Genomic DNA, 15,517 nt, shown 5'->3' with positions numbered 1-15,517 from the left:
ATTTCAAGGTCCTGGAGTGGCCTAGCCAGTCTCCAGATCTCAACCCCATAGAAAATCTTTGGGAGGGAGTTGAAAGTCCGTGTTGCCCAGCGACAGCCCCAAAACATCACTGCTCTAGAGGAGATCTGCATGGAGGAATGGGCCAAAATACCAGCAACAGTGTGTGAAAACCTTGTGAAGACTTAGAGAAAACGTTTGACCTGTGTCATTGCCAACAAAGGGTATATAACAAAGTATTGAGAAACTTTTGTTATTGACCAAATACTTATTTTCCACCATAATTTCCAAATAAATTCATAAAAAATCATACAATGTGATTTTCTGGAAAAAAAAATCCTCATTTTGTCTGTCATAGTTGACGTGTACAATTGGTGGCTGACTAAATACTTTTTTTCCCCACTGTAGGAAAACTGTGGATATGTGAAAACAAATGTAAATGGATATAAAAGGGGTGGACCGTAGCTACGATATTTTCACTATACCGTTATGGATCCATGCTGTGATATGGATTTGAACACTGGTGTGAATGTGCCTACTTGTGCACTGACAGCAAGACAGATTGAGACAGACAGGAAAAGGGATAACAGGAGAGCCAATGAAAGTGCTTACCTTTCCTCTTGAAGGCAGGGCTGATGAGCACCAGGGGGGTGTTTACCTCATGCTCAGATGAGCCCCCGTGGCTGCCCGTCTCAGACATCCCATGGTCCCCACACAGCACCAGCAGGTAGGGTAGTGCCCCCTCCGCCTCCTGAGGCCACACGGGACATGGCACATAAGCGGACCAAATGTTGACATATGCTCATTTATCAGACACTTTTATCCACTGCAACTTACAGTTAACATATATTCAGTAAGTGGCCCATGACATAAGACAGCGTCTGGGGGGGGAGGAAACTCCATAATCATCAGCCTCAGACTATCCTTCATAGATAAAGTGGCTTGCGAAAATATTCACCCCCCTAGGCATTTTTCCTATTTTGTTGCCTTACAACCTGGAATTAAAATGGATTTTTGGGGGGTTAGTATCATTTGATTTACACAACATGCCTACCACTTTGAAGATGCAAAATATTTTTTCTTGTGAAACAAACAAGAAATAAGACCAAAAAAACAGAAAACTTGAGAGTGCATAACTTTGCATAACTTTGTAGAGCCACCTTTTGCAGCAATTACAGCTGCAAGTCTCTTGGGGTATGTCTCTATAATCTTGGCACATCTAGCCACTGGGATTTTTGCCCATTCTTCAAGGCAAAACTGTTCCAGCTCCTTCAAGTTGGATGGGTTCCGCTGGTGTACAGCAATCTTTAAGTCATACCACAGATTCTCAATTGGATTGAGGTCTGGGCTTCACTAGGCCATTCCAAGACATTTAAATGTTTTCCCTTAAACCACTCGAGTGTTGCTTTAGCAGTATGCTTAGGGTCATTGTCCTGCTGGAAAGTAAACCTCAGTCCCAGTCTCAAATATCTGGAAGACTGAAACAGGTTTCCCTCAAGAATTTACCTGTATTTAGCGCCATCCATCATTCCTTCAATTCTGACCAGTTTCCCAGTCCCTGCCAATGAAAAGCATCCCCACAGAATGATGCTGCCACCACCATGCTTCACTGTTGGGATGGTGTTCTCGGGGTGATGTGAGGTGTCGGGTTTGCGCCAGACATAGTGTTTTCCTTGATGGCCAAAAAGCTCAATTTTAGTCTCATCTGACCAGAATACCTTCTTTCATGTTTGGGGAGTCTCCCACATGCCTTAATTTTTTTCTTGAAGCAATGGCTTTTTTCTGTCCACTCTTCCGTAAAGCCCAGCTCTGTGGAGTGCACGGCTTAAAGTGGTCCAATGGACAGATACTCCAATCTCCGCTGTGGAGCTTTGCAGCTCCTTCAAGGTTATCTTTGGTCTCTTTGTTGCCTCTCTGATTAATGCCCTCCTTGCCTGGTCCGTGAGTTTTTGTGGGTGGCCCTCTCTAGGCAGGTTTGTTGTGGTGCCATATTCTTTCAATTTTTTAATAATGGATTTAATGGTGCTCTGTGGGATTTTATAAGTTTTGATATTTTTTTATAACCCAACCCTGATCTGTACTTCTCCACAACTTTGTCCCTGACCTGTTTGGAGAGCTCCTTGGTCTTCATGGTGCCGCTTGCTTGGTGGTGCCCCTTGCTTAGTGGTGTTGTAGACTCTGGGGCATTTCAGAACAGGTGTATATATATACTGAGATCATGTGACACTTAAATAAAGTCCACCTGTGTGCAATCTAACTAATTATGTGACTTCTGAAGGTAATTTGTTGCACCAGATCTTATTTAGGGGCTTCATAGCAAAGGGGGTGAATACATATGCACGCACCACTTTTCCATTATTTATTTTTTAGAATTCTTTGAAACAAGTTATATTTTTCATTTCACTTCACCAATCTTGACTATTTTGTGTATGTCCATTACATAAAATCCAAATAAAAATCTATTTAAATTACATGTTGTAATGCAACAAAATAGGAAAAACGCTAGCCTAAAAGTGCCAGCAATAGTACTATTTTATCCCTTTGGCAGTTTGTAAGCATAATGGGTTCATATAATCACATTGTAAAATAACAATTGTTCCCCCTGTGCAGTCAATTTAGGGCTACTTCAATATTCTAGCCACAAAACATCTGATCTCTACTCAACTCCCTTATGAGGGGATTTATCAGGAAGAAAGTGTGGGCTTCAACAGGTAATAGAAACACACAGTCAGCAGAGAAATGGGAGTTGTGGAAATATATGTTTGAAATAGAGGCCTGCTGATGGAAGAAGCAGGCTCACCTTATTTCCTCCCTTCACTGGAGCGAAACAGTGGAGTTTCAAACCAGTGCCTGAGGGGCTAGGCTCACTCTCTCCTCAGGGAATGGAAGGTGGTTAGCTCCATTTCACTTCAAAGACCCCCTCAGCCACTCTCTTCCACGCTAGCCTGCCTCCTGTAGCAGCGCAAGCTAACAAAAGCCTGATTCCCTACCAGTTTAGCTGCTCACCCTAACCAAGTGAGCGAGCTACACTCCAACCCTTCCTCCTCATCAGCAGCCTGCATAGACAGCCACTCTGATTAATAGTTTATGCTAAAAGTGTCACCTACTGTAGACTATTATATCCATCTCCTGGTAGATTATACTACAAAATAATAAGCTAACCCTCTTTAAGAGCTGATTCTGTACTGTACAGTATATGCATGAGGAGGCTGAGAGACTTGATCTGGCAAAGTCACCTGTGGCCATTCCAAATATAATTATGCTGTCATGAGACCATGAATACCAACCACTCGTTGGTACATTTTTTCCAAAGCCACAGTTTCAAACTATCGGGTGGCGGGAAATTCCGACTGTGTCTCCTGTAGCTCAGTTGGTAGAGCATTGCGCTTGCAACGCCAGGGTTGTGGGTTCGATTCCCATGGGGGGCCAGTATGAAAAATTCATGCACTCACTAACTGTAAGTCGCTCTGGATAAGAGCGTCTGCTAAATGACTAAAATGTTTTTTTAAAATTTATAGAAAGTTATTTAGGATTTGGGAAACCCACATCAGGCTCCTCAGAACTCACCAGGTAGCTAGTAAGGAAGCTAGTAGCACTGCAGCAGTAAATCCGAGTTATTCAATAAGCCACATCTCACCAAAATGTCTAGGCCTATTAATTAATTCAAGAAGCAATACTGAACCACAACAACAGTATTAACCGCAAATGCAAAGACAGTGGGGCTTTACATAATAGTCATTTGCGCTGCGTGGGAAAATTGATAAAATTCCACTAGATGAAGTCTGGAGATGAAGAATGGTGAAGTCGAGGCCTCGAGCACCCACAACACTCGCCCAAATTTGATTGGTGTTAAAGCAGCGAGTCTGGGACCTGCTCGCCGCCACCGCTCTGTGAGGGGTCCTGACTGCCAGGCAATTTGTATTTCTGATTAAACAACACCAAGGCCTCCTCAAGCGGGGCGCTTAGCACCAGCAGGAGACCGTCAATCTGCCAGACATCGCAAGTTGCAGTTGCAGTCTGGTGGAAGGCAAGGAGACAAACGTTGAAAAGTCTGTCAGGAATGAAGATCGATGAACCGTGGGCGGTAAAAGAGTAGCCTTTTCACCTCGGATTGGATTATTTGTTCAGTTGAGTCTTTAAGGAGGCAGAGCAAAAGGAACAGGGGAAAGAGAAAAATGCTCCTTTCCCTCCCCTGCACAGAGGCAGCCATTGTGATTTACGATGCTTTACTGCGAGTGTGCTCATTTGTAGCCTACAAAATACATACAGTGGGGAGAACAAGTATTTGATACACTGCCAATTTTGCAGGTTTTCCTACTTACAAAGCATGTAGAGGTCTGTAATTTTTATCATAGGTACACTTCAACTGTGAGAGACGGAATCTAAAACAAAAATCCAGAAAATCACATTGTATGATTTTAAAGTAATTAATTTGCATTTTATTGCATGACATAAGTATTTGATACATCAGAAAAGCAGAACTTAATATTTGGTACAGAAACCTTTGTTTGCATTTACAGAGATCATACGTTTCCTGTAGGTCTTGACCAGGTTTGCACACACTGCAGCAGGGATTTTGGCCCACTCCTCCATACAGACCTTCTCCAGATCCTTCAGGTTTCGGGGCTGTCGCTGGGCAATACGGACTTTCAGCTCCCTCCAAAGATGTTCTATTGGGTTCATGTCTGGAGACTGGCTAGGCCACTCCAGGACCTTGAGATGCTTCTTACGGAGCCACTCCTTAGTTGCCCTGGCTGTGTGTTTCGGGTCGTTGTCATGCTGGAAGACCCAGCCACGACCCATCTTCAATGCTCTTACTGAGGGAAGGAGGTTGTTGGCCAAGATCTCGCGATACATGGCCACATCCATCCTCCCCTCAATACGGTGCAGTCGTCCTGTCCCCTTTGCAGAAAAGCATACCCAAAGAATGATGTTTCCATCTCCATGCTTCACGGTTGGGATGGTGTTCTTGGGGTTGTACTCATCCTTCTTCTTCCTCCAAACACGGCAAGTGGAGTTTAGACCAAAAAGCTCTATTTTTGTCTCATCAGACCACATGACCTTCTCCCATTCCTCCTCTGGATCATCCAGATGGTCATTGGCAAACTTCAGACGGGCCTGGACATGCGCTGGCTTGAGCAGGGGGACCTTGCGTGCGCTGCAGGATTTTAATCCATGACGGCGTAGTGTGTTACTAATGGTTTTCTTTGAGACTGTGGTCCCAGCTCTCTTCAGGTCATTGACCAGGTCCTTCTGTGTAGTTCTGGGCTGATTCCTCACCTTCCTCATGATCATTGATGCCCCACGAGGTGAGATCTTGCATGGAGCCCCAGAACGAGGGTGATTGACCATCATCTTGAACTTCTTCCATTTTCTAATAATTGCGCCAACAGTTGTTGCCTTCTCACCAAGCTGCTTGCCTATTGTCCTGTAGCCCATCCCAGCCTTGTGCAGGTCTACAATTTAATCCCTGATGTCCTTACACAGCTCTCTGGTCTTGGCCATTGTGGAGAGGTTGGAGTCTGTTTGATTGAGTGTGTGGACAGGTGTCTTTTATACAGGTAAAAAGTTCAAACAGGTGCAGTTAATACAGGTAATGAGTGGAGAACAGGAGGGCTTCTTTAAAAAAAACTAACAGGTCTGTGAGAGCCGGAATTCTTACTGGTTGGTAGGTGATCAAATACTTATGTCATGCAATAAAATGCAAATTAATTACTTAAAAATCATACAATGTGATTTTCTGGATTTTTGTTTTAGATTCCGTCTCTCACAGTTGAAGTGTACCTATGATAAAAATTACAGACCTCTACATGCTTTGTAAGTAGGAAAACCTGCAAAATCGGCAGTGTATCAAATACTTGTTCTCCCCACTGTATGTTGCCATGCCTTATTCCGATTGATTGAATGCCAAGCTGCTGGGAGTAATCCACAAATCGGAATGAACAACATGACACCAACTAACTGCTTATTTTCAATGAAAAATACACTATTTTCAATGAAAGACTATTTGATTTCAGTCTTCAACTTTTCACACGGCAAGTTGTGTGGGTGAAGGGGAGTGCAATTTGCAGCATCATTAGAGAGTTTAGATCATACCCAGGTCATAACGCGAGAGAGTGATGTGCTAGGAGAATAGGGGTTGACCCTGAGGCAAATTGTGTCAAGAATGAAAAAGGAAAAGGTAAAACGATGAGGGATGGCCTTGTCCTGCATGTCACCCTCCTATTACTGAGGTCAGCACTCATCAGAGCTTTAAAAATGGGAAGAAAATCAATACTTTTCAAACCAAATGACAAACGTTCTCTGAAGTCTGAGCATCTGTGCTGAAACGTTGATTGCTCAGATACCCATAGCGAATGCGCCAGAGAAAGACCACTATTTAAAGCTGTAACTTTCATGCCTTTGAATGTCATAGTGACATGAAATGTCATACCAAAATGGATAAATGCATGGACGTTCTCTGGGTAGTCGCACAAAGAGGATGTTTTTATGGATTGTTCTGTGGCTTGAAACATAGACTACTCAAAGTGTTTTGACTCACAATTGAAGTCTGAAATATTCTGGTTTCACCTTTTAAAAATGCACAGTATCTGCAGAGACATCCTTTGGGGGTTTTGCAAGGAAAATGTTTTACCTTCTCAAAACAATCATTGATCACATTTTCAAACATGTTCTTTGAGATTCCCTTAGAGGCCTTAGGTCATTCCATGAGTGACGAGAGACCCCTTTATCAGGCCAAGCTTTCTGTGAAGACTATCTACTTTGAAGAGGTTCAGCTTTGACTTTCTACATTCGAATTCTCAAAACATTACATTTTAAGTAGTCAAGGTATAATTTTATTTGTTGAAATTGGATGGTAGTTTAAGTCAGAAGGATTTCCTCCTTTGTGTAGGGGGAGGACATGTGCCGCTTTCCAGATCTTAGGGATAACACCAGAAACAATTGTCAAGTAAAAAAATATAGGCTAATAATTCTGTATGGCAGAGCGCTGCAGTAAGAAGCAGGGTTCATACACATTTTGACAGATGGAATTTCATGAATTTTCCATGACTTCTAACCAAATTTTCATGACTAAATTGGCGGTGTCTCTATGTAAGTATAAAAAAGTAAGCATAATGTGGTATCGACATTGGGAGACTGCTCTTTGATCCCATGTACCATCTCCTGTCATAGATATCAAGTGGAGTTCCACAAGGTTCGATTTTGGGTCCGGTACTGTTCAGTTTATATATGTTACCCCTTGGCAGCGTTATGAGAAAGCACAGCATTGATTTTCACTGCTACGCAGACAATACACAACTTTACATTTCTGTGTTTCCAGAGTATTTTAGCTCCAATTCCAGGTGAAGCTGGTTGAAAGAATGCCAAGAGTGTGCAAAGCTGTCATCAAGGCAAAGGGTGACTATTTGAAGAATCTCAAATATAAAATATATTTTGATTTGTTGTTTAACACTTTTTGGGTTACTACATGTTACTACGTGTTATTTCATAGTTTTGATATCTTCACTATTATTGTACAATGTTGAAAATAGTACAAATAAAGAAAAACCCTTGAATGAGTAGGTGTGTCAAAACTTTTGACTGGTAATGTATTTTGTATCTTTTTAAAGCTTTGCTTTTCCTTAGGGTGCTTTTTTAGTCTTTCAGTTTTAATTGTTATTATTTAGTTTTTTTATTCTTTTATGTTTGTTGTGTAGTAAATATATCTGTTTTTATTTTCATCGTTTTTTAATTATGTTTTTTCCTGTGAAGCGTATTGTGTTGCATTCATGTCTGAAATGTGCTACATAAATAAAGCTTGATTTGATTTGATTGAGCAAGGCACATAACCCCCACAAAGTAGAATAACGTGTTAGGTAACTGTATATATATATTTTTTTTTTCTTATAGCATAGTCAGCGCTCAGTCTGGAGAGCTACTGGGTGTGCAGGCTTTTGATCATGCCCTGCTCAAGCACATCAGAGCCAGTTTATCAAGGTCCGGTTGAGCAGCTCATTTCTAAAATGTGGTTTGTTAGAAGGGGACTGGAATAAAAACCTGCACACCCATTAGCTCTCCTGGAAGATGGTTGACCACCCTTGATGTAAAACATTGCAACATTAAACCAAATACGTTTTATGCCTTTTGAAATAATTCGCTCATTCAATATATAAAATATCAAATGGCTATGGTAGGCTACAAAGGTTTTTATTCAGCTGAAGCAAGCCCACAAATTGTCAGGAAATGTACCTTTTCTATTTTAGTCATATTTATCTCAGCTACCTTGGAAGTGTTTACTTTGCAGGCTGACTAGCACCTATTGAGTTGCAATGTCCCATACATTGGATACTCAAATCAACTGGAAATATCTACAAAACAACTTTTGAAGCCACATAATCCAAACAAAAGACTACATACAGTGAGGGAAAAAAGTATTTGATCCCCTGCTGATTTTGTAAGTTTGCCCACTGACAAAGAAATTATCAGTCTATAATTTTAATGGTAGGTATATTTGACCAGTGAGAGACAGAATAACAACAAAAAAATCCAGAAAAACGCATGTCAAAAATGTTATAAATTGATTTGCATTTTAATGAGGGAAATAAGTATTTGACCCCCTCTCAATCAGAAAGATTTCTGGCTCCCAGGTATCTTTTATACAGGTAACGAGCTGAGATTAGGAGAACACTCTTAAAGGGAGTGCTCCTAATCTCAGTTTGTTACCTGTATAAAAGACACCTGTCCACAGAAGCAATCAATCAATCAGATTCCAAACTATTCACCATGGCAAAGACCAAAGAGCTCTCCATGGATGTCAGGGACAAGATTGTAGACCTACACATGGCTGGAATGAGCTAAAAGACCATCGCCAAGCAGCTTGGTTAGAAGGTGACAACAGTTGGTGCGATTATTTGCAAATGGAAGAAACACAAAAGAACTGTCAATCTCCCTCGGCCTGGGCCTCCATGCAAGATCTCACCTTGTGGAGTTGCAATGATCATGAGAACGGTAAGGAATCAGCCCAGAACTACACGGGAGGATCTTGTCCATGATCTCAAGGCAGCTGGGACCATAGTCACTAAGAAAACAATTGGTAACACACTACGCTGTGAAGGACTGAAATCCTGCAGCGCCCGCAAGGTCCCCCTGCTCAAGAAAGCACATATACAGGCCCGTCTGAAGTTTGCCAATGAACATCTGAATGATTCAGAGGAGAACTGGGTGAAAATGTTGTGGTCAGATGAGACCAAAATGGAGCTCTTTTGCATCAACTCAACTCGCCATGTTTGGAGGAGGAGGAATGCTGCCTATGACCCCAAGAACACCATCCCCACCATCAAACATGGAGGTGGAAACATTATGCTTTGGGGGTGTTTTTCTGCTAAGGGGATAGGACAACTTCACCGCATCAAAGGGACGATGGACGGGGCCATGTACCGTCAAATCTTGGGTGAGAACCTCCTTCCCTCAGCCAGAGCATTGAAAATGGGTCGTGGATGGGTATTCCAGCATGACAATGACCCAAAGCACACGGCCAAGGCAACAAAGGAGTGGCTTCTGTGGACAGGTGTCTTTTATACAGGTAACAAACTGAGATTAGGAGCACTCCCTTTAAGAGTGTTCTCCTAATCTCAGCTCGTTACCTGTATAAAAGACACCTGGGAGACAGAAATCTTTCTGATTGAGAGGGGGTCAAATACTTATTTCCCTCATTAAAATGCAAATCAATTTATAACATTTTTGAAATGCGTTTTCTGGATTTGTTTGTTGTTATTCTGTCTCTCACTGTTCAAATAGACCTACCTTTAAAATCAGACTGATCATGTCTTTGTCAGTGGACAAACGTACAAAATCAGCAGGGGATTAAATACTTTTTTCCCTTTACTGTACATCCACAGGTACACCTCCAATTGACTCAAATTATGTCAATTAGCCTATCAGAAGCTTCTAAAGCCATGACATCATTTTCTGGAATTTTCCAAGCTGTTTAAAGGCACAGTCAACTTAGTGTATGTAAACTTCTGACCCACTGGAATTGTGATACAGTGAATTATAAGTGAAATAATCTGTCTGTAAACAATTGATGGAAAAATTACTTGTGTCATGTACTAAGTAGATGTCCTAACCGACTTGCCAAAACTATAGTGGAGTGGTTGAAAAATGAGTTTTATTGACTCCAACCTATGTGTATGTAAACTTCCGACTTCAACTGTATATACACACACTACCGTTCAAAAGTTTGGGGTCACTTAGAAATTGTCCATTAAAATAACATCAAATTGATCAGAAATACAGTTTAGACATGGCTAATGTTGTAAATGGCAATTGTAGCTGGAAACGGCTGATTTTTTATGGAATATCTACATAGGCGTACAGAGGCCCATTATCAGCAACCATCAGTCCTGTGTTCCAATGGCACGTTGTGTTTGCTAATCCAAGTCATTTTAAAAGTGAAGAGGCGACTCCGGGATGCTGACCTTCTAGGCAGAGTTGCAAAAAAAAAGCCATATCTCAGACTGGCCAATAAAAATAAAAGATTAAGATGGGCAGTCTGCGATATGGCTTTATCTTTGCAACTCTGCCTAGAAGGTCAGCATCCCGGACACTCTAATGTATTTGTCCTCTTGCTCAGTTGTGCACCGGGGCCTTCCAATCCTCTTTCTATTCTGGTTAGAGCCCGTTTGCACTGTTCTGTGAAGGGAGTAGTACACAGCGTTGTACGAGATCTTCAGTTTCTTGGCAATTTTCACATGGAATAGCCTTCATTTCTCAGAGCAAGCAGAGACTGACGAGTTTCAGAAGAAAGTTATTTGTTTCAGGCATTTTGAGCCTGTAATCAAACCCACAATTGCTGATGCTCCTGATACTCAACTAGTCTCAAGAAGGCCAGTTTTATTGCTTCTTTAATCAGCACAACAGTTTTCAGCTGTGCTAACATAATTGCAAAAGGGTTTTCTAATGATCATTTAGCCTTTTAAAACGATAAACTTGGATTAGCAAACACAATGTGCCATTGGAACACAGGACTGATGGTTGCTGATAATGGGCCTCTGTACGCCTATGTAGATATTCCATTAAAAATCAGCCGTTTATAGCCATTTACAACATTAACAATGTCTACACTGTATTTCTGATCAATTTGATGTTATTTTAATGGACAAAAAAATTGCTTTTCTTTTCGAAAACAAGGACATTTCTAAGTGACCCCAAACTTTTGAACGGTAGTGTATTTATAGATATATATATTTCAGAGAGAAAAAAAACATATGGGGGATTGGAAGTGATGCAGACAATTACATTGATGGAAGTTACAATCTATCTGCAATATTATAATAATAATAAATAATAATATGCCATTTAGCAGACGCTTTTATCCAAAGCGACTTACAGTCATGTGCGCATACATTTTTACGTATGGGTGGTCCCGGGGATCGAACCCACTACCCTGGCGTTACAAGCGCCATGCTCTCCCAATTGAGCTACAGAGGACCACATATTAAAGCTGATCTACCCCCAAAACAAAAACAAAACACAAAAAAACTGTGAATAATCTTCACTGCACACAGAGGATGATAAGCAAATCCCAGAATGTGTGTGTGTGTGTGTGTGTGTGTGTGTGTGTGTGTGCATGCCTGCGTTAAGCAGGGATCTGAGAGCCACCAGTCTGGAAATCACATTAGATGAGCTTAGGACAAAAAGTGTTAGGCACCACTGTACTAGGGAATGGAACAGGGGATAGAAAACCAATCTGTCGCTTTTCCTGCATGGTTTCCTGCATAAGAAAGCATTGTTGGTTCAGGACACCTCCTGATAAGCAATGCTCAGTATTGCATAGTGCAACCTTAATATTGCATGAGAGTTAAAACAATGACACTGGGGGGCAATGTTCTGTATGCATCATCACTTTACAAAAAATGGGGAGCAATGTCACCTTGAATTTCACAACAAACATTAAAACATGACATGTTGTCTACAGACTCTGTATCCTCGTCGGATTGTGAAAACAATGTTAATACATATAGCTACCCAAGCAGAACATGGGATAAGAGTGTACATAATCATAGGAATAGGAAACGTCACCAGCCATAATGGGCTTCTTCTTCCCACCTTTCTATGTGTGCCATTTTCTAGCCCAGGTGTAATTATGCCACAGTGTGGAGCTTAAATATAGGCAAGCCACTCAAAGAGGAGCTCTCCCTCTCTGTGGTGCAACTCAATATTAGGAAGGTGTTCCTAATGTTTGGTATACTTTTGTTTTCTGTCTTTCTGTTGTCTGGAGGTCAAACCAAGACTGTTAAAACAGTCAGCCTGGACAACCCCCTCCCTCTCTCTCTGCCTCTTCTCTCTCACTCTCTAGTTAATGTCACCTCTCCCAGGTCTTACTGACAACTACCCTCTTTCCATTTACTTTAACAGGCATCATTACCCACTGAGCACCAACCGACACCGGACGTCCATGGACATTGAAAAGTAGTTGAAATGTGGTCAGTCCACCCTGGCCTTGATGTTAATGTCCACATACGGACAGGACTGGACCAAATCTGAACCTATCATATATAGTGCATTCGAAAAGTATTCAGACCGCTTGACTTTTTCCACATTTTGTTACGTTAAAGCCTTATTCTAAAATTGATTAAATTGTTTTATCCTCATCAATTCCCACACAATACTCCATAATGACAAAGCAAAATCAGTTTGTTTTAATGTTTGCAAATGTATAAAAATAGAAAAACGGAAATATCACATAAGTATTCAGATCCTTTACTCATTACTGTTTTGAAGCACCTTTGGCAGCGATTACAGCCTCGAGTCTTCTTGGGTATGTCGCTACAAGCGATAAGGGATCATAGCTTTCACCTGCATTCACCTGGTCAGTCTATGCCATGGAATGAGCAAGTGTCGTTAATGTATAGGCTTGCCATAACAAAGGGGTTGAGTACTTATTGATACAAGATATTTCAGCTTATCACTTTTAATTAATTTGCTTACATTTCTAAAAACATTTGGTTTAACTATTCCCTTAATACAGCATTGGCAAGGATGACAAGAGCATACACTGTGGCCCTCAAGGACTGGAGCTGTGCACCGTGCAGGGTTCCTATGACTGACATTACAGTGCCTTGCAAAAGTATTCATCCCCCTTGGCATTTTTCCTATTTTGTTGCATTACAACCTGTAATTTAAATTGATTTTTATTTGGATTTCATGTAATGGACATACACAATATAGTCAAAATTGGCGAAGTGAAATTAAAAAGATAACTTGTTAAAAAAAATATCTAAGAAATAAATGACGGAAAAGTGGTGAGTGCATATGTATTCACCCACTTTGCTATGAAACCCCTCAATAAGTTCTGGAGCAACCAATTACCTTCAGAAGTCACATAATTAGTTAAATAAAGTCCACCTGTGTGCAATCTAAGTGTCACATGATCTGATCTCAGTATATATATACACACCTGTTCTGAAAGGCCCCAGAGTCTGCAACACCACTAAGCAAGCGGCACCCTGAAGTCCAAGGAGCTCTCCAAACAGGTCAGGGACAAAGTTGTGGAGAAGTACAGATCAGGGTTGGGTTATAAAAACAAATCTGAAACTTTGAACATCTCACGGAGCACCATTAAATCCATTATTAAAAAATTGAAAGAATATGGCACAACAACAACAAACCTGCCAAGAGAGGGCCGCCCACCAAAACTCATGGACCAGGCAAGGACGGCATTAATCAGAGAGGCAACAAAGAGACCAAAGATAACCCTGAAGAAGCTGCAAAGCTCCACAGCGGAGATTGGAGTCTCTGTCCATAGGACCACTTTAAGCCGTACACTCCACAGAGCTAGGCTTTACGGAAGAGTGGCCGAAAAAAGCTATTGCTTCAAGTAAAAAATAAGCAAACACGTTTGGTGTTCGCCAAAAGGCATATGGGAGACTCCCCAAACATATGGAAGAAGGTACTCTGGTCATATTAGGAATGATGGATGGCGCTTAATACAGGGAAATTCTTGAGGGAAACCTGTTTCAGTCTTCCAGAGATTTGCGACTGGGACGGAGGTTCACCTTCCAGCAGGACAATGACCCTAAGCATACTGCTAAAGCAACACATGCGTGGTTTAAGGGGAAACAATTAAATGTCTTGGAATGGCATGGTCAAAGCCCAGATCTCAATCCAATTGAGAATCTGTGGTATGACTTAAAGATTGCTGTACACCAGCAGAACCCATCCAACTTGAAGGAGCTGGAGCAGTATTGCCTTGAAGAATGGGCAAAAATCCCAGTGGCTAGATGTGCCAAGCTTATAGAGACATACCCCAAGAGACTATGCACGCTCAATTTCTTATTTTTTGTCTTATTTGTTGTTTGTTTCACACAACAAATATTTTGCATCTTCAAAGTGGTAGGCATGTTGTGTAAATCAAATGATACAAACTATTTTAATTCCAGGTTGTAAGGCAACAAAATAGGAAAAATGCCAAGGGGGGTGAATACTTTCGCAAGCCACTGTACATGAGGTGTGTAGTGTAGGATTTGTTAGACTATCTGCAGAACATCTAGGTCTAGTTCCAATTGATCAGCGATCCTAAACTTACAATAAGTATACTTGGTGGCATCTCTCCTGTTATTTATTTATTTTCTGGGGAGGGTGTTGCCTTCAGCAGCCATTACACAGAGGGGGGAAAGAGAGTAATCTATCGAAACCTCAGTGGAACAGACACAGCTTAAAAGAGCGAGGACAGGATTTTGACACGCGCATACATGGAAAATTGTGCCTGCAACGTTTGCTCTCTTATTTCGGGGATGGGTGGATTTGGCGATGGCAGGGGACAGACTCAGACAAACAAGGTGGCTGGTTTATGGGAGCTGACATACGCTGATCAAGCCCAGGTTCTCTTTGCCTCCGTAATCCCTTTTATCATAGACTCGTGAGAACACAGCAGCAAGAGTATATTCGACAGGGCTGCTTTCAGGCCAGTGGAAAAACATGCCGTGAAATCAAATTGTGCAAATGAGAAAACACAACCAAAGATGTGCCGGGGCGGAGTTGGCCTTCTGAGCCATTTGTTTTGTTGCAGATAGTTTTTTTTGAATCCCTGAAAGATTAAGAGGCTGCAACTTGCAAAGCTTGAACCCATATCCTGTTTAGTTAGGATATACAGTGCCGTAAAAATGAATTTGTCCCCTTTCTAATTTTCTCTCTATTTTTGCATTTTTTATACACTGAATGTTATCAGGTCTTCAATCAAAACCTAATATCAGATAAAGGGAACACATAACACAAAATCGGGGGCAAATACTTTTCCATGGCACTGTACAAAATACACCTTTGATGGTCAAGACAACACAAATTCAAGTAAATCAAACATCAAATTAAACCATTCAAGTAGCAAGGCTAATGGTTTAGAAAAGCTAGCCTTAGTAAGCATGATCATCTTACATTTACATTTTAGTCATTTAGCAGACACTCTTATCCAGAGCGACTTACAGTTAGTGAGTGCATACATTTTCCATACTGGCCCCCCGTGGGAATCGAACCCACAACCCAG

General features: G+C 41.3%; 1 protein-coding gene across 1 annotated transcript in view; it reads right to left on the bottom strand.

Annotated features, from left to right (window-relative positions):
• LOC311105078 (GPI ethanolamine phosphate transferase 2-like) overlaps positions 1-15,517 on the bottom strand; it is a gene marked incomplete at its 3' end in the record, with an annotated part of 137,947 nt that overhangs the window by 80,179 nt on the left and 42,251 nt on the right. Inside the window, exon 5 of the mRNA XM_084147074.1 lies at positions 610-748. Within this exon, the coding sequence (XP_084003200.1) occupies positions 610-748 (139 nt within the window). The remainder of the gene's footprint in view (positions 1-609; positions 749-15,517) is intronic.

The sequence above is a fragment of the Coregonus lavaretus genome (genome assembly GCF_964263955.1).
Source record: "Coregonus lavaretus genome assembly, chromosome: 29".
Taxonomy (NCBI): Eukaryota; Metazoa; Chordata; class Actinopteri; order Salmoniformes; family Salmonidae; genus Coregonus; species Coregonus lavaretus.
The sequence above is the reverse complement of the archived record's forward strand: the minus strand, read 5'-3'. Positions and strand labels throughout refer to the sequence as shown.